The 19,234-nt window shown below is 37.8% G+C and overlaps 1 protein-coding gene across 37 annotated transcripts in view; it reads left to right on the top strand.

The window, feature by feature from the left end:
* Window positions 1–18,999, top strand: part of PTPRD (protein tyrosine phosphatase receptor type D) — a 2,318,035-nt gene extending 2,299,036 nt beyond the window's left edge. For 36 of the 37 annotated variants that reach the window (XM_030814138.1, XM_030813761.1, XM_030813755.1 and 33 more), the window contains 3 exons: window positions 592–746; window positions 13,257–13,392; window positions 15,286–18,999. In XM_030814138.1, coding sequence (XP_030669998.1) covers window positions 592–746; window positions 13,257–13,392; window positions 15,286–15,354 — 360 coding nt within the window. In that variant the 3' untranslated portion in view covers window positions 15,355–18,999. The remainder of the gene's footprint in view (window positions 1–591; window positions 747–13,256; window positions 13,393–15,285) is intronic. The other variant, XM_030813236.1, reaches the window with a different exon arrangement.
* The last annotated feature ends 235 nt before the right edge of the window (window positions 19,000–19,234 follow it).

Below are 19,234 nucleotides of genomic sequence, written 5' to 3'. Positions count from 1 at the left end.
TTCCTCTGAGATATGGGGGGCATCCAGGTTAACAGCAACTACAGGGTTTCTGTGAGATACTTTACTTTAAATTTCACCATTTGTCATTTGACAATGTTAGAAATACGCAAGCACAGCAGATGTGAAGTTATTGTGACAACTGCAAAAGCTCTGGTCTGGATGACATGCTTAGGTGCTTGTTTCAGTATTACAAAGTGATTGATTGATTGATTAGTTTCTGAAATTTTTGAAATGGAGTATACATGTTCCATTTTGGAAGGAATGCAGACATGGTCAATGATTACGAACCCAAACTTTGTGTCTCAGAAGCATTTGCTAATAGGGGAACTATGTGGCTATTTACTAACGAGAACCAGGTTTTTAACCGGGCACTGCAAGAGTAAATAAATTTCTGATTTAAAGGTATGTGAGTGTGGACAATATTCATAGCAGATAAACATAGTGAAGTAAGTTTCTAGTTAAACATGTTCCTAACTTTTTCTACCCTTTTTGTTTTTGGGAAATAAAAATGATTGCTCTTGTGGTCTGTACGCTTGCTGAATCCTCCTGGCATCTTCCTTTGTGGCTGGGTATGTGGCTTTCCTTCTAAAGGACGGCCAGTCCCGAACAGTAAGGCAGTTCCAGTTCACTGACTGGCCAGAGCAAGGAGTGCCAAAGTCCGGAGAAGGATTTATTGACTTCATCGGCCAAGTCCATAAAACAAAAGAGCAGTTTGGCCAAGATGGACCCATTTCAGTCCATTGCAGGTAAGTTACAATTCAAGAATGGTAAGTAAATTTCTGTTTGTGATTAAAGCAGTGATAATTCATTTGGAGTAAGTAAGTTTGCTTATTTGAAATTTTATTCTTGGCAGTGTATTACGAAACTTAAAGCAGGATTGATTTCTCTTTCTTTTCATAAAGTGACAATAACCAGAGGAAAATGTTTATCCCCAAAATTTGCTTCCTATTAGACAAACCAAATTATCAATTTTACCTTAATGGGAATTGTTGGTACCTCCCCTAGTAATAATTTGTTCTGTTAATCATTTCAGATTTGCTTTTGCTTTCATAGCAATGCACTGATAACTGTCTTTCTCTTGTGTTTGTCTTTGTGTAGAACTCATGAATAGCTATCAAATCTTAATGACAATACTAATTCCTTCCAGTCAATAAGTGCTTAGTATGGTACCTCAGTTAAAAAATGCAATTTGCTTGAAAATTGTTGCTATATCAGAAAATGAAGCACCTTCAAGTTAATTATTTTCAATAGTTTCTAGAGCATTTTATAACTTAAGTCATTGAAGTTAATAGAAATAGCAAGTAAATGGTTCAGACATTCACCATAAATTTAGTGTTTTTGGAAGTTGCTATGCAAAAACCTGCTAACAAAAGCAATTCACCTAATTGTATTTATTTATTTTTTGTATCCTATTCGTTTATTTAAAGTTTTAATTTCAAAATAATAATTACAAATTCACTAAAAGCTAAAACAACAACAACAAAAACACCAGGAGGTCTTATACACTCTTCATGCAGTTCCCTGAAGTTAGCATCTTCCTAACTATAAGAAAATATCAAAACCAGGAAATTGGCAATGGTATACATAGAGCTTATTAACATACAAGCATAACTTATTACAGTCTAATGATACCAAAGCTTTGCTACTTTGTTGAGTGTAGATACCTTAGTTCCCTGTAAGTCCTATTACCCTGACTGACTGCTTTTAAGAATACAATTGTTTTAAGTACCACATCAGATAATGTCACAATTTTCCCTTTGAATACCAAACATGATGTAAAAAATTGATACGAAGGAAAGTCTATCCTATTTATTTAACAGTGTTTTTTCTTTCCTTTCTGAAGTTCAAAATCGTTTCCATTAGCCAAGCTTTAAAGGTAGGTCTCCTGAAACAAACGCTCCAAGTTTTTAGGTTTTAGGGTACATATGCACAATGTGCAGGTTTGTTACATAGGTATCCATGTGCCATGTTGGTGTGCTGCACCCATTAACTCGTCATTTAGCATTAGGTATAGCTCCTTATGCTGTCCCTCCTCACTAATATATTTTAGGGTTCTAGCAACTTGACATCTAAATTACTAATCTTTTTATGGTGAAACTCTTGAGTGAGTTTATTAAAAAATACATTTTGCTTCAGCACATCAAAGAAAACTATAGTTCTTTATGACATCGAAGGCAGGGTCTCAAAATAGGACAAATACTAGACTTGGGCTAAGATATCTGTGAGATATCTGTGTTCTAGTCTCAATTCTATTACTTGGCTCTAGGATAATGAAGTTTCTCTGGACCTCAGTTATCGTAGCTGATGTTTAAAGTCCTTTCTAGCATCCTTTGTTTCTCAGGCATGTTATAAGAAGCAAACCTTTATCTACGTACATTTGCTTTCTATTGAGTTATTAAACATAACATTCTTTGCAAACCAACCAAAGAGCATGTAGGAAATGACACATGGAATCAAATAGAGGCATACCTCAGAGATGTTATGGGAGTTTAGTTCCAGATTACCACAATGAAATATATATCACAATAAAGGGAGTCACACATATTTTTTGGTTTCCCAGTGCATATAAAAAGTTGTTTACTTTATACTATAGTCTATTTAGTGTGCAATAGCATTATGTCTAAACAACAATGTACTTACAAGAGCTGGAAAGATGGCCGAATAGGAGCAGCTCCAGACTGACACAGAAGGCAGGTGATGTCTGCATTTCCCATTTCATCTCGTTGGGACTGGTTGGACAGTGGGTGCAGCCCACAGAGGGCAAGCTAAAGCAGGGCGTGGCGTTGCCTACCCAGGAAGCACAAGGGGTCCGGGGATTTCCCTTTCCTAGCCAAGGGAAGCCGTGAGAGACTGTACCACGAGGAACAGTACACTCTGGCCCAGATACTGCACTTGTCCCACAGTCTTTGCAACTGTTAAACCAGGAGATTCCCTCCAGTGCCTAGCTTGGTGGGTCCCACCCCCACAGGGCCCAGCAAGATAAAATCCACTGGCTTGAAAACCTCACTGCTAGTGCAGCTGTCTGAGGTCGACCTGGGACATTCGAGCTTGGTGAGGGGAGGGGTGTCTGCCATTGCTGAGGCTAGAGTAGGCTGTTTTACCCTCACAGTGTAAACAAAGCCGGCAGGAAGTTCAAACTGGGCTGAGTCCACCGCAGCTCAGTAAGGCCAGCTGCCTCTCTAGATTACTCACTCCTTTCTGGGCAGGGCATCTCTGAAAAAAAAGACAGACAGCAGCCCCAGTCACAGACTTACAGCTAAAACCCCCATCTCACTCGGACAGAGCACCTGGGGGAAGGGGCAGCTATGGGTACAGCTTCAGCACACTTACTTAAACATCACCACCTGGCAGCTCTGATGAGAGCAGCAATTCTCCCAGTACAGTGTTCTAGCTCTGATAAGGGACAGACTCTCTCCTCAAGTGGGTCCCTGACCCCCACGTATCCTGACTGGGCAACACCTCCCAGTAGGGGCTGACAGATACCTCATACAGGAGAGCACTGGCTGGCATCTGGCAGGCGCCCCTCTGGGATGAAGCTTCCAGAGGAAGGAACAGGCAGCAGTCTTTGCTGTTCTGAAGCCTCTGCTGATTGATAATACCCAGGCAAAAAGCGTCTGGAATGGACCTCCAGCAAACCTGCAGCAGAGAGGCCTGGTTGTTAGAAGGAAAATAACAAACAAAGGAATAGCAGGTCCACCCAGAGACCCCATCTGAAGGTCACCATCATCAAAGGCCAAAGGTAGATAAATCCATGAAGATGGGGAGAAACCAGCATAAAAAGGCTGAAAATTCCAAAAACTAGAATGCCTCTTCTCCTCCAAAGGATCACAACTCCTCGCCAGCAAGGGAACAAGACAGGACAGGGAATGAGTGAGTTTGACAAATTGACAGATGTCAGCTTCAGAAGGTGGGTAGTAACAAACTCCTCCAAGCTAAAGGACCATGTTACTAATTTAATGCAAGGAAGCTAAGAACCTAGAAAAAAGGTTACAGGAATTGCTAACTAGAATAAGCAGTGTAGAGAACATAAATGACCTGATGGAGCTGAAAAACACAGCACGAGATCTTCGTGAAGCATACACAAGTATCCATAGCCAAATCAATCAATCAAGTGGAAGAACGGATATCAGAGATTAAAGAACAACTCCATGAAATAAAGCATGAAGACAAGATTAGAGAAAAAAGAAAGAGTGAAAAGAAATGAACAAAGCCTCCAAGAAATATGGGACTATATGAAAAGACCAAATTTACGTTTGATTGGTTTACCTGAAAGTGAAAGGGAGAATGGAACCAAGTTGGAGAAAACTCTTCAGGATATTATCCAGAAGAACTTCCCCAACCTAGCAAGACAGGCCAACATTCAAATTCAGGAAATACTGAGAACACCACTAAGATACTCTTCGAGAAGAGCAACCCTAAGACACATAATCATCAGATTCACCAAGGTTGAAGTGAAGGAAAAAATGTTAAGGGCAGCCAGAGACAAATGTCAGCTTGCCCACAAAGGGAAGCACATCAGACTAACAAACAAACAGGGGGTCTCTCGACAGCAACCCTACAGGCCAGAAGACCGTGGGGGCCAATATTCAACATTCTTAAAGAAAAGAAGAGAATTTTCAATCCAGAATTTCATATCCAGCCAAACTAAGCTTCATAAGTGAAGGAGAAATAAAATCCTTTACAGACAAGCAAATGCTGAGAGATTTTGTTACCACCAGGCCTGCCTTACAAGAGTTCCTGAAAGAAGCACTAAACATGGAAAGGAACAACTGGTACCAGTCACTGCAAAAACATACCAAATTGTACAGACCATCGATGCTAGGAAGAAACTGCATCAATTAACAGGCAAATAACCAGCAAACATCATAATGACAGGATCAAATTCACACATAACCATATTAACCTTAAATGTAAATGGGCTAAATGCCCCAATTAAAAGACACGGACTGGCCAATTGGATAAAGAGTGAAGATCCATCAGTGTGCTGTATTCAGAGACCCATCTCACATGCAAAGACACACATAGGCTCAAAATAAAGGGATGGAGGAATATTTACCAAGCAAATGGAAAGCAAAAAAAAGCATGGGATGCAATCCTAGTTTCTGATAAAACAGACTTTAAACCAACAAAGAAGGGCATTACGTAAAGGGATCAATGCAATAAGAAGAGCTAAATATCCTAAATATATAGGAATCCTCTACAGGAGCACACAGATTCATAAAGCAAGTTCTTTTTTTTTTTTTTTGAGACGGGGTCTTGCTCTTTTGCCCAGCCCGGAGTGCAGTGGTGCAATCTCGGCTCACGGCAAGCTCCGCCTCCTGGGTTCATGCCATTCTCCTGCCTCAGCCTCCTGAGTAGCTGGGACTACAGGCGCCCGCCACTGCGCCTGGCTAATTTTTTGTATTTTTTTTTTTTTTTAGTAGAGACAGGGTTTCACCGTGTTAACCAGGATGGTCTCGATCTCCTGACCTCGTGATCCGCCCGCCTCGGCCTCCCAAAGTGCTGGGATTACAGGCTTGAGCCACCACGCCTGACCATAAAGCAAGTTCTTTAGAGACCTACAAAGAGACTTAGACTCCCATACAATAATACTGGGAGACTTTAACACCCCACTGTCAATATTAGACAGATCCATGAGACAGAAAATTAGCAAGGACATTCAGGACTTGAACTCAGCTCTGGACCAAGCAGACGTAATACACATCTACAGAACTCTCCACCCAAATCAACAGAATATACATTCTTCTCAGCGCCACATTGCACTTATTCTAAAATTGACCACATAATTGGAAGTCAAACACTCCTCAGCAAATGCAGAAGAACAGAAATCATAACAAACAAGCAGTCTCTGAGACCACAGTGCAATCAAATTAGAACTCACTCAGGATTAAGAAACTCACTCAAAACCACACAACTACATGGAAGCTGAACAACCTGCTCCTGAATGACTGCTGCGTAAATAACAAAATGAAGGCAGAAATAAAGAAGTTCTTTGAAACCAATGAGAACAAAGACACAGTGTACCAGAATCTCTGGACACACTTAAAGCAGTGCGTAGAGAGAAATTTATAGCACTAAATGCCCACAAGAGAAAGCAGGAAAGATCTAAAATCAACACCCTAACATCACAGTTAAAAGAACTAGAGAAGCAAGAGCAAACACATTCAAAAGCTAGCAGAAGGCAAGAAATAACTAAAGATCAGAACAGAACTGAAGGAGATGATAGAGACACAAAAAAGCCCTTCAAAAAATCAATGAATGAATCCAGGAGCTGACTTTTGGAAAAGATCAACAAAATAAATAGAACTCTAGCCAGACTAACATAGAAGAATCAAATAGATACAATAAAAAATGATAAAGGGGAACTCACCACTGATCCCAATGAAATACAAACTACCATCAGAGAATACTATCAACACCTCTATGCAAATAAACTAGAAAATCTAGAAGAAATGGATACATTCCTGGACACGTACACCCTCCCAAGACTAAACCAGGAAGATGTCGAATCTCTGCATAGACCAATAATAAGTTCTGAAATTGAGGCAGTAATTAATAGCCTAGCAACCAAAAAAAGTCCAGGACCAGACGAATTCTACCAGAGGTACCAAGAGGAGCTGGTACCATTCCTTCTGAAACTATTCCAAACAACAGAAAAAGAGGGACTCCTTCCTAACTCATTTTATGAGGCCAGCATCATCCTGATATCAAAACCTGGCAGAGACACAACAAAAAAGAAAATTCCACGCCAATATCCCTGATGAACATCAATGCAAAAATCCTGAATACAATACTGGCAAACTGAATCCAGCAGCACATCAAAAAGCTTATCCACCACGATCAAGTCGGCTTCATCCCTGGGATGCAAGGCTTGTTCAACATATACAAATCAATAAATGTAATCCATCAGATAAAGAGAGCCAATGACAAAAACCACATGATTATCTCAATAGATGCAGAAAGGGCCTTTGACAAAATTCAACACCACTTTGTGCCAAAAACTCTCAATAAACTAGGTATTAATGGAACGTATCTCAAAATAAGAAGAGCTATTTATGACAAACCCACAGCCACTATCATACAGAATGGGCAAAAACTGGAAGCACTCCCTTTGGAAAGTAGCACAAGACAAGGATGCCCTCTCTCACTGCTCCTATTCAACATAGTATTGGAAGTTCTGGCCAAGGCAATCAGGCAACAGAAATAAATAAAGGGTATTCAATTAGGAAAAGAGGAAGTCAAATTGTCTCTGTTTGCACATGACAAGATTGTATATTTAGAAAATCCCATCATCTCATCCCAAAATCTCCTTAAGCTGATAAGCAACTTCAGCAAAGTCTCAGGATACAAAATCAATGTGCAAAAATCACAAGCATTCCTATACACCAATAATAGAGAGCCAAATCATGACTGAACTCCCATTCACAACTGCTACAAAGAAAATAAAATACCTAGGAATACAACTAACTAACAAGGAATGTGAAGGATCTCTTCAAGGAGAACTACAAACCACTGCTCAAGGAAATAAGGACACAAACAAATGGAAGAACATTCCATGCTCATGGATAGGAAGAATCAATATCGTGAAAATGGCTATACTGCCCAAGGTAATTTATAGATTCAATGTCATCCTCATCAAGCTACCAATGACTTTCTTCACAGAATGGGAAAAAACTACTTTAAATTTGATATGGAACCAAAAAAGAGCCCACAAACCCAAGACAATCCTAAACGAAAAGAACAAGGCTTGAGGCATCATGCTACCTGATTTCAAACAAGGCTACAGTAACCAAAACAGCATGGTACTGGTACCAAAACAGATATATAGACCAATGGAACAGAACAGAGGCCTCAGAAGTAACGCCATACATCTGCAACCATCTTACCTTTGACAAACCTGAAGAAAAACAAGAATGGGGAAAAGCTCCTCTATTTAATAAATGGTGTTGGGAAAACTGGCTAGCCATATGCAGAAAACTGAAACTGGATCCCTTCCTTATACAAAAATTAACTCAAGATGGATTAAAGACTTAAACCTGACGTAAAACTATAAAAACCCTAGAAGAAAATCTAGGCAATACCATTCAGGACATAGGTATACACAAAGACTTCAGGACTAAAACACCAAAAGCAATGGCAACTAAAGCCAAAATTGACAAATGGGATCTAATTAAACTAAAGAGCTTCTGCACAGCAAAAAAAGCTACCTATCAGAGTGAACAGGCAACCTACAGAATGGGAGGAAATTTTTGCTATCTATCCATCTGACAAAGAGCTAATAACCAGAATCTACAAGGTACTTAAACAAATTTACAAGAAAACAACAACCTCATCAAAAAGTGGGCAAAGGATATGAACAGACAGTTCTCAAAAGAAGACACTGATGCGGCAGACAAACATAGGAAAAATGATGCTCACTATCACTGGTCATTAGAGAAATGCAAATCAAAACCACAATGAGATACCATCTTATACCAGTTAGAATGGCGATCATTAAAAAGTCAGGAAACAACAGATGCTGGGGAGGATGTGGAGAAATAGGAATGCTTTTACACTGTTAGTTCAACCATTGTGGAAGACGGTTTGGTGATTCCTCAAGGATCTAGAACCAGAAATACCATTTGACCCAGCAATCCCATTACTGAGTGTATACCCAAAGGATTATAAATCATTCTACTGTAAAGACATATGCACACGTATGTTTATTGTGGCACTATTCACAATAGCAAAGACTTGTAACCAACCCAAATGTCCATCAGTGATAGATTGGATAAAGAAAATGTGGCACATATACACCATGGAATACTGTGCAGCCATAAAAAAGGATGAGTTCATTTCCTTTGCAGGGACATGGATGAAGCTGGAAACCATCATTCTCAGCAAACTAACACAGGAACAGAAAATCAAACAGCGCATATTCTCACTTATAAGTGGGAGTGGAACAGTGAGAACACGTGGATGCAGGGAAGCGAACATCACACACCGGGGCCTGTCGGGGTGGGGGGTGGGGGGCTGGGGGAGGGATAGCATCAGGAGAAATACCTAATGTAGATGATGGATTGATGGGTGCAGTAAACCACCATGGCGCATGTATACCTACATAACAAACCAGCACGTTTTTCTCATCTACCCCAGAACTTACTTAAAGTATAAAGAAAAAAAAAATGCTAATCATCATCTGAGCCTCTGATAAGTTGTATTCTTTTTGCTGGTAGAGGGTCGTGCCTCGAGGTTGATGGCTGCTGACTAATCGATGGGCGGTGGTTTCTGAAGGGTGAGGTGGTTGTAGCAATTTCTCAAAAGAAAATGAAGTTTGCCACATCAAGTGACTAAGTGACAAAGTCAAGAGCCTTCTCTGCACCATGCAATGTTGTTTGATAGCATTTTACTCACAGTAGAACTTCTTTCAAAATTGGAGTCATTCCTCTGCAACCCTGCTGCTTTTCTATTAACTTTATTTATGTACTATTCTAAATCTTTTGTTGTCATTTCCACAGTGTTCACAGCATCTTCATGAGTCTATTCCATCTTGAGAAACCACTTTCTTTGCTCATCCATAAGAAGCAACTCCTCATGTATTCAGGTTTTATCATGAGATTGCAGCAATTCAGTCCCATCTCCTGGCTCTTCTAGTTCTACTTATCTTGCTATTCCACCATTTTTGCAATTTCTTCCTCTACTGAAGTCTTGAACCCCTCAAAGTCATCCATGAAGATTGGAATCAACTTCTTCCAAACTCCTGTTAAAGTCGATAATTTGATCTTCTCCCGCGAACCACAAGTGTTTTTAATGGCATATAGAATGGTGAATTACTTCCAGTAAATTTTCAATTTACTTTGCCCAGACCTATCAGAGAAATCACTATCTATAGAATGTATAGCCTTACAAAATGCAGTTCTTAAATAACAAAACTTGGAAGTTGAAATTCCTCCTTGATCCATTGGGCTGCAGAATCAATATTGTATTCACAGGCATGAAAACATTAATCTCCTTGTACATTCCATCAGAGCTCTTGGGTGACAAGGTATGTTGTCAATGAGCAGTATTATCTTGAAAAGAATCTTTTATTCTAAGCAGTACGTCTCAAGAGTGGCCTTAAAATATTCAGTAAACCATGCTATAAACAGATGTGTTATCATCCATGTTTTCTTGTTCCATTTATAGAACTGGGCTATTTGGTACAAGAGGTCGAGCTTTCAGCCTGTCTTGATGTTCAACGTGCCTTCCTTGCTAAAACTTAATTATTTCAAGCTTTTGACTTAAAGTGAGGGATGTATAACTCTTCCTTTCACTTGAGTATATTTAGTGTAATTCTTGAGAGCCCTAGGATTTTCAAATGGTAAATGAGCTTTGGCTTCAGCTTTAAGTCACCAGCTGCATGAGCCCCTAACAAGAGAGTCAGCCTGTTCTTTGAAGTTCTGAAGTCAGGCATTGACTCCTCCTCTATAGCTATCAAAGTCTTAGATGACAACTTTTTCCAATATAATGATGTTTGTCTACATTGAAGATCTGTTTTTTAATGTAGCCACCTTCATCAATGATCTTAGCTAGATCTTCTGGATACTTTGCTACAGCTTCTGTAACAGCACTTACTGCTTCACCTTGCACTTTTATCTTATAGGGTTGGCTTCCTTCCTTAAACCTCATAAGCCAACCTCTGCTAACTTCAAACTTTTCTTCTGCAGCTTCCTCACCTCTCAGCCTTCATAGAATTGAAGAGACTTAGGACCTTGCTCTGGCCTAGGCTTTGATTTAAGGGAATGTTGTAAATGATTTGATCTCCTATCCAGACCTTGAAAACTTTCTTCATATCAGCAGTAAAGCTGTTCTACTTCCTTATCATTCGTGTATTCACTGAAGTAGCACTTTTAATTTCCTTCAGGAACTTTTTGCATTCACAACTAGGCTGTTTGGTGCAAGAGGCCTAGCTTTCAGCACATCTGGGCTTTAAGCTTAATTATTTCTAGCTTGTGACTTACAGTTAGTTAGACACACGTGACTCTCCCTTTCACTTGAACACTTCGAGGCCATTGTAGGGTTATTAACTAATATAATTTCAATATTGTTGTGTCTCAAGGAATAGGGAGGCCTGAGGAGAAAAAGACAGATGGGGAAACTGCTGGTTGGTGGAGCAGTCATAACACACACATTTGTCAATTAAGTGTTCGTTGTCTTATGGTCATGGTTCATGGCACCCCAAACCAATTGCAGTAGTAACATCAAAGATCAATGATCACAGATCACTTTAACAGATATAATAGTGTGAAAAAATTTGAAATATTACAAGAATTACCAAACTGCTACACAGAGACGCAAGCTGAGTATGTGCTGGTGGAAAAATAGCACCAATATACTTGTTCGATGCAAGATTGACACAGACATTCAATTTGTGAAAAACACAGTATCTGCAAAACTCCATAAAGTATAGCACAATAAAACAGTGTATACCCATATTCAGACAAAGTAGATGGTATATATTGGGATTGAATTACCTGGATATTTCTTTTAACTTTACTCATAATTTGCCCAAATGCTAATTTAAACTTTTCTAAAATAATCTCTCAGGAAAAGAGTATCTTTAATACATCTTCTTAACTTTAGGCATCCTTATATGTATAGGTACATAAATGTGTTATGTGTGCATGTTCTCATTGTTTTTGTCATAAAATAATTTTAATATTCCTTTAGTATGATGCTAAAGGAATTGTGATGCATATACCTAATATATATATATAGATATACACATATACACACACATAGAAGACTTCTATATATTTTCTCTTATGTAGAAATGTTCTGAAAATACCACTTTTCTTATTTATAACTTATTAAACTAAGATGATAAAACCAATACATCGAAAAGTTGTAAGTCCAATGTCTGTTCTTTTTTTGAAAATACTTAGTAGAAAGTAACCCAATGTTTTTGTTACATTCGAGCTATCAAATCAAGGTAAGATAGATAGACTCTGGAGTACCTAGACCATTCAACAAAAAGATAATAAATCTCAGTTCTCACAACTAAGAGAGACTTTCAGGGTTAAAAGGGACCTTCAAGAAGGGACCCTTCAAAAAGGGACCTTAACAGAAGGCTTCACTGCTGCTAGATATCTTCAATCACTTCTTAAAGACTGACTCCGCATGGATTTTCAAACCTCACTTAACATTTCTGTTTAGACTGTAGAAATCCCATTTATAAAGGGACACACTATTTATATATGCCTGTCAGCTACATCCTCCAGTAAATGAATCCATCTATTTTCTACAGCCCGTGCCCAAGTGTTACACACGCTGTTTAATTAGGATCCAAACATGCAGGGATTTTTCGGATTATTCACTGTTTCCCTCATTATCTAAACTTCCCAATGCTTTCCTACGTAAGTAAGTGCACAAGAGCTATGAATTAATTTTCTTTCTTGCTACCATGAAGATTCTGGAATTATCTTAAAACAATGAAGACAACAGAGAGAAATTCACTCAGAACCTTTCTAATGTAGTTTTAGTTGCTGATCATGTAAAAATGGTAGACAAGTTTAGAGATCAATGGCTCTTAACCATTTTTTTTTTTTTAAGATTAGAGACCCCTGTGAGAATCTGTTGAAAGTTCTAAATCTCAAGAAATCAGAAAACAACATAGTGTTTACTTCGTGTGTACGTACACTTACAGGACAGTCATAAACCCTCCTGAAGACTAAGTGAAAATCACATATATACCGTTATAGCATCTGTTTTCTCATAATAAAACCAGTGTAAACATTTGACTAGTTATAGACAAATACGTTTAGGTTATGGGGCATCGCATATGTATTTTAAGTAACTGTAAAATGTGAACAATGTGATAGAAAAGTTGAAGATGCCAAATTCACTTCACCTTATTCTGAATTATTTCATACTTTAAAAATATCAAGTAGGCAGGTTCTAAATTTCAGAATCTCCATGAATATTATAAACCTATATGTTACTTACCCTTTTTTCTTTTCATTTGTTATGTTTCCTTGGTCTTTCTAAAATGGTATAAATCCCCATTGAAAAGACCTTTTATTAACTTACTCCTAACTACTTCATCCTCATTATCACATGCTGTTACAACTCAGTATCCCAAGAGTAATCATTTGATGAATGTGATACCATGTTTTCCTGAACATGGCTGTAAAGAGATATGGAGTGTGGAACCTGGTAGAAGTATGTCCACACCCAAGCAAATGTGGCCAAGACTGTGAGCATCTCACCCAGTAACGTTGCCTTTGTTATTGTGGCAGCGCGGGCGTTGGAAGAACTGGAGTCTTCATAACACTAAGCATTGTTTTGGAAAGAATGAGATACGAAGGAGTCGTAGATATCTTCCAGACTGTCAAAATGTTAAGAACACAACGACCAGCTATGGTACAGACAGAGGTGAGAAAATCTGTTGCATTTTTCACATCTCGAGAGCCCGCGTTTTGCTAGCCTGGACCTCCCGGGGTCCATACTCTCAATACCAGACACAAAATACTGTGGGGAAAGCATCAAACCGTTTAATAATGTCGAACCTCATTTTCCCCCTTTTTAAATGGGGTGAGATTATCAGTATCTTAGTGTTGCTATAGAAATTATGTGAGATTATATGTTAGATTGAGCTATGTTAAATTTTACTACTGGACCATTTTTGACCAATAAAATGGCGATTTCATAAAATTCATTATACTCATAGTCCTATAGTATATATTAAATATATAAATATATAGAAAGCATAATATTTGGTACATAATATAATCTCAGCCCATTTAACTTCTCCATTCTCCCTCTGTATGCCTACAGAGGTATCAGCTCTTCTATATTTCATGTCTTAACAATGGCCATTCAAAACATTTTGATTCTAGATAAGCCTAGAGGTATTATATTAGCCCCTCGTTTCCCATTCCAATAATTAATATGGAAATTTGGATATTTCTCATAATAATAAGAGTTTATGATAGGGCCAGTCTGGTCTATTGAGCATTCATTTCTAAAGATAATATTACTGATTGATAGAGTTTATGTTCTGCAAAAGGCCACCAAATTATACAACTTATATGTGTTCCTCAATTCATCATCCACAGTATCTTTCAGACTGATTTCAAAGTAGTGCAAGTGTTTGGCTTGCAATACTCAAAACATGAAGTCAGCCTGACAAACTTAATGGGTCTTGGGGGTTACAGAGGGAAATTGGACATTTAAAAAGCCTTAACACTTAGCCACGCAACTTACTGTGACAAGATAGGAAAGTAAACACCATTTATTTTGCATTACCATTTTTATTATAGAAAAATGCACATTTAAGCAAAATAGAAACTATCTACTTTCAGCCTGATTGGCCACTGAAAATAGGTTTCTTTTATGGGGAAAATCCTACTTTTTCTCATCCCTATAGAGATCTGTAAATTGTGATTTTTCCATCTCTCCAACAATGCTTCAATTTATTCCAATATGATAGTGTTCTTCGTTGTCTGAAAAAGGCCATGCTTCATACTGTTTTTTTTTAGTGTGTGCCTTTCTAAAACAGACAACTAGCAATCACACAGAATTGGGCTGAATTTACAGGTATTTTTTGATGTGGGCAGCCAGTCTTGTGAAGTCATTTTCAGGGATGAAAAGCTTGGAAGTCCAGTGCCCTGTGTAAATGGATTTGTGTGCCTGGTGTGCTGTACCAGCTACCTTCTGGCTGTATATGAACATCATATGTAAGTGAAAGAGACAGCCAAAATGTAGCTGAAATGACTGTGAGTGATTCTCATTGCAAGCTCTACTGTCCAAACATAATTTTTAAAAAAACTCAACTTCTGTTGGCAGTAGTTCAGAAGATAAGTAAATTCAGATTTTTCTCAGGACAGTTTGTGTCTGTGTCAGCCTCTCTTAAATATTTAAACTGAGAATTAGTTATCATGAATAAGCAGATCATTGTAAAGGATGACTTTCATCATTATCTGCTTATAAGGCATGTAAGAAGTTTATGTGTTCAATGGGTGATAATGGTTTGATACCACTGGGAAAACACTTGTCTGGGAAGGTAATGTTCACTCGACCTGCCACTGTTTGGAATTGGGAGATTGTTGTAGTCAAATTGATTGGCAAAATTAATCAACACCCCATGTGGCTGCTTTTTCTTTGTTCACTATAACCAATCGGTCATTGGATTGGACCGATTGACGAAAGTAGTGATTTTGCCCCTATATAGATGTAATTTTGTTATCCAATATTGATTTTTATTTTTCTATTAAAATATGCTCATGGTCCCTTCTTTTGCTTCTCCCCATTCATTGTCTCCTGCAGGATCAATATCAGTTTTGCTATCGAGCCGCACTAGAGTACCTGGGCAGCTTTGACCACTATGCAACGTAGAAACCCCTGACCCATTCTGGATTTTTACTGCAGGCCCTTCAATATCCATGGAGTCTCTTCTGAGCCATACAGGGCACTTGAGAAGTCCTTCTTAACTTCTAGCTAACAAACAACTACTTAGTGGGACTATTACACACAAAACAAATTAAAAACAAATTATTCCAGGTGGACCAAGAATTCACAGTTTAATAATCTAACCTGAAAAATAATGAAGAGAATCCTGACTGATGAGGCATCTGAAGGATTTTATTTACAGATACCTCAAGGATTCAAAATCAAGGGAAGAAGAAATCACAGCAAAGAACCACCATCTTATTCAGGATTGCTTGAAAGGTGCAAGGAGAAATTGCCAGAATGCTGCAGTTCAGCGCAAAATGCGTGCTGGTGTGGCTTCTCACAATGAAACAGACTCCGCTTTGACATCGCCCCTTCCCACCATACTGCTCATAATAACATTTTAGGGGGAAAAGGGGGGGAATGTTTGTTTAAAAAGAAAGTCCTTGATTTAGTTTTTTAGTATTGTAAAGATACTGCTGACCTGTGCTTCATTTCTAACTGTGTAAACTTTTTTTTAACAAAATGTATCATTCGATAAAGTGAATTTTAAAAAAGTTACATAACTCTTCATTTTTTATTTCCAAATCGTAGGTTTTTTTAAGCTGTAGAACTGTTATCTGTAATATCTTGCTGTAGAAATATCAAATCATTTGAAAATTTGCACATTTTTGTGCAAAACTCAATCTACAGTATCAGTCTCGTCAGATATATTAATTTCACACTTCTGTTCAGTTTTGATTGGTGAGAAAGTACCCATTCTCTTCAAATAATCAAAGACAAAATTATTATTTTGTTGTTTTGTTTTTGGAATCAACAGGGAGGCGCAAAGTATAAAGTTGCTGCTAACATATATACATATATATCCATATTTTATAAGGGTGTCTATGTATATATAGTGTGTCCACATGAAAAATAGATATAGCTATCAGTCAGTTCTTCCATGATTTAGTTTTTTTAAACATAGAAAAGCTATTGTAAACATCTCTTTCCATTTATTCTTAATTTTTTGACATATTGGTATTTCTTTAAAGGGAAATGAGGAATGCACATCAGTGATTGTCAAACCTCACCCCCTAATTTCCTACCCAATCTCCCCCCACCTAACCAAACCAATCAATCATATTCACAAATTCTGTTTTGTTAGGCTTCCAACAAAGTTCAATATTTCTAACACTCTAGTGCAATAAAAATTATTAAATAGCTAAGAGGTGTGCATGTGGGAAAGGTCAGTGCATATCCCTTTAGGAGGGGAGAATGTTGTAATATATCAGCTATTGAGTTGTTTAAAAAAAGTGTATTCAATCGTATATTGTCTATAGTATGTGCTATGAAATTTGCATTTATGATATGTAACAGGGGCAAAGCCAAATTCATGTTACTCTGTGCAGTCAGAAACATTTTGTGGCATACAGCATTCCTGGGAAGTGCTGTACTTTGTTTCGTTTTGGTTTTAGTTTTGCATTTAGAGTGCCTTATAATTGATGCCTATTTTAATAGCGTTTCTTTTTAGCTTTTGGTTCGTGTTTCCATTCACTGTTCGTATCTGTTACTCTTCCTATTAAAGCATTATCTGTTTACCACATGTACAAAAACTCTTTGAATAATACGCATTCCTAGTTTTCAGCCAAGTCGGGGATGTTAGTGATTGTACCAGCCCAAAGCACTTGGATAATCAGGGCCCTTCTTCCTTTTATAATCGTCAACATCAGAAAATGCTACTTGTTTTATTTATATTCCCTTCCAAATCCTCTCTGGAACATGCAGTCACTGCACCAAACTGATTTTAGTAACAAATATCATTGGCAACTTTGGAATATATTTGATATTCCATTAGGATTTTTCTAAAAGGGGAAATAAACTATATATATATATATATATGTATCTTACCCCCAATTCTTCCAACATAATTTCTATAGGAAGCCATGGATGATGGCATAAGTTTGCCACATATTACATGATTTTAAATAATCCTCAAAATATCCAAGGAACTCTTACAGAGTTTTGGTATGAGTATACTACTTTGGTTTAATTTTAGCTTCATGGATGTTCTGCATGGAAGGATTTTTGTTTTCCACATTTTCCCATTGCTAGCCGAGTGAAATCCAAGAGACCAAACATTTGCAAGCATTGTATTTGAGCACTTTTGTAAAAAACAAAGAAAAAGAAAAAAAAGAAAATATATATAATACTAAAAAAAAAAAAGTATCTAGAAGGCTACCTCAGAATGAGACTCTCTAACCTACATCAGAACCAGAGAAGAATGTGCACTATGTGGGTCTGTTATCATTTTCTTTTAGTTTGTATCTTTTTGGAGATTTATCCAAGTGCCAGATTACTCAGTGCTATAATTTTCTTTTAGTTAGTTAAACAAAGGGGGTCAGACAGACATTGCATCATCCAGACATGCCTTGTTGGACATGTAGAATCCGAGGGAGCATTGCACACCAGAATGATTGGCCAATGAGCAGCTTCTCTCCCTGAAACAAAAACTGCCCATTTGGCAAAGGGAAAGATGACAATAATCAGAAGAAGAAAATGAATGGGATGCATACCATAGACGAACGAGGCGGAGACTATTGCGGGAATCTTACTGTTCAGGAGCTGTTCCTAGAACTAACTCCCTTACTGTCATTGATGTGCATTCCACTCTGTGCTTTTCTGTACAACCATTCAAGTTTTAATTTCCCAGGTAAACCATCTTTATCTGCCATTACCACAAGCTTTCAAGCTTCCAGTTATTTTCATCATCATAACCAGTACGGTGCTATTATTTACCTATGTACGTGTAGTTATGTATAATTTTGTAATTAGTTACAATGGTAAAAAAATCAAAATATATAAAAAGTGATTTGTACAGAACTTTATTTTAGCTCTTTTTTAAAAATGATTTGCATGGTTAGAAAACGGCGAGGACAGCCAGGGGAGGGAAGGGCCTCTAGGGAACTTTGCACTTTCTATACCTTTGTACTATGCACTGCCCTATTGATTCTACACCCAATAATGATATTACTTGAACCCATCTGTAAGAAACTGCTTCGGAAATTCATTTGTGTGTATGTAAATAACACAACATAGAAACAGGAAGGGAAAAAAGTCTGCAGTAATGCACGTATTTTTTTTCTTTCCTGTTTATTATTTTCGGTTTTGCTTTGTTTAAGTCCTTCCTTTTATTTTTAATTCCCTATTTGTTTTTCTTTTTGGGTTTTGGTTCCTTTTGGGTTTATGGGTGCCCTGATACTCCAGCAGAGATCAGAAGGCTACAGATCCATTCTATCCATCCGTTATGTGGCTTTGCCATCCCAGCTTGGAGTGTCTTTACAAAGATAATAACAGTTGTGTTCTTTGCTCTTGTTTTGGATGCATAGACTGAAAAATTTAAAAAAAATAACTTGTAAAATGGCTTGTTAAAAAATACAATTACCTCTAATTAGTAGTACGCGTAAATGTTTTACAGAATGAAAGGCGTGCTTTTTATTTTCTTACTTCGTTACATTGGTGGCGAAAGAAGTCTGTATGAAACTCAGTTCTTTGCTGACACAAGTTCCATTTGTTACAAATGAATTCTAATAAAAATGTCAGTGTTATGCAGCCCTGGCCTTTGCTTCTGTCCATGCAAGCACTTTGGTTTTGAACTGACTGTATGTTCTCTCTTCTCTTCTGGTTATCTAGTTAGTTCCTTGTACTAGTAATAATTCTGTTTACCGAGAGACTACTGTTTACAGATATCTACCTTGAGGTAAGCGCTTTTCACTGGTAAGCAAACAGAGACTCAGAGAAATAGTTTTTCCAAGTTCACAGAACAAAGAAAGAGGCATTGCTTTCA

Source organism: Nomascus leucogenys, chromosome 1a, assembly GCF_006542625.1.
Source record: "Nomascus leucogenys isolate Asia chromosome 1a, Asia_NLE_v1, whole genome shotgun sequence".
NCBI lineage: Eukaryota > Metazoa > Chordata > Mammalia > Primates > Hylobatidae > Nomascus > Nomascus leucogenys.
This window is presented reverse-complemented; position numbering and strand designations above follow the sequence as displayed.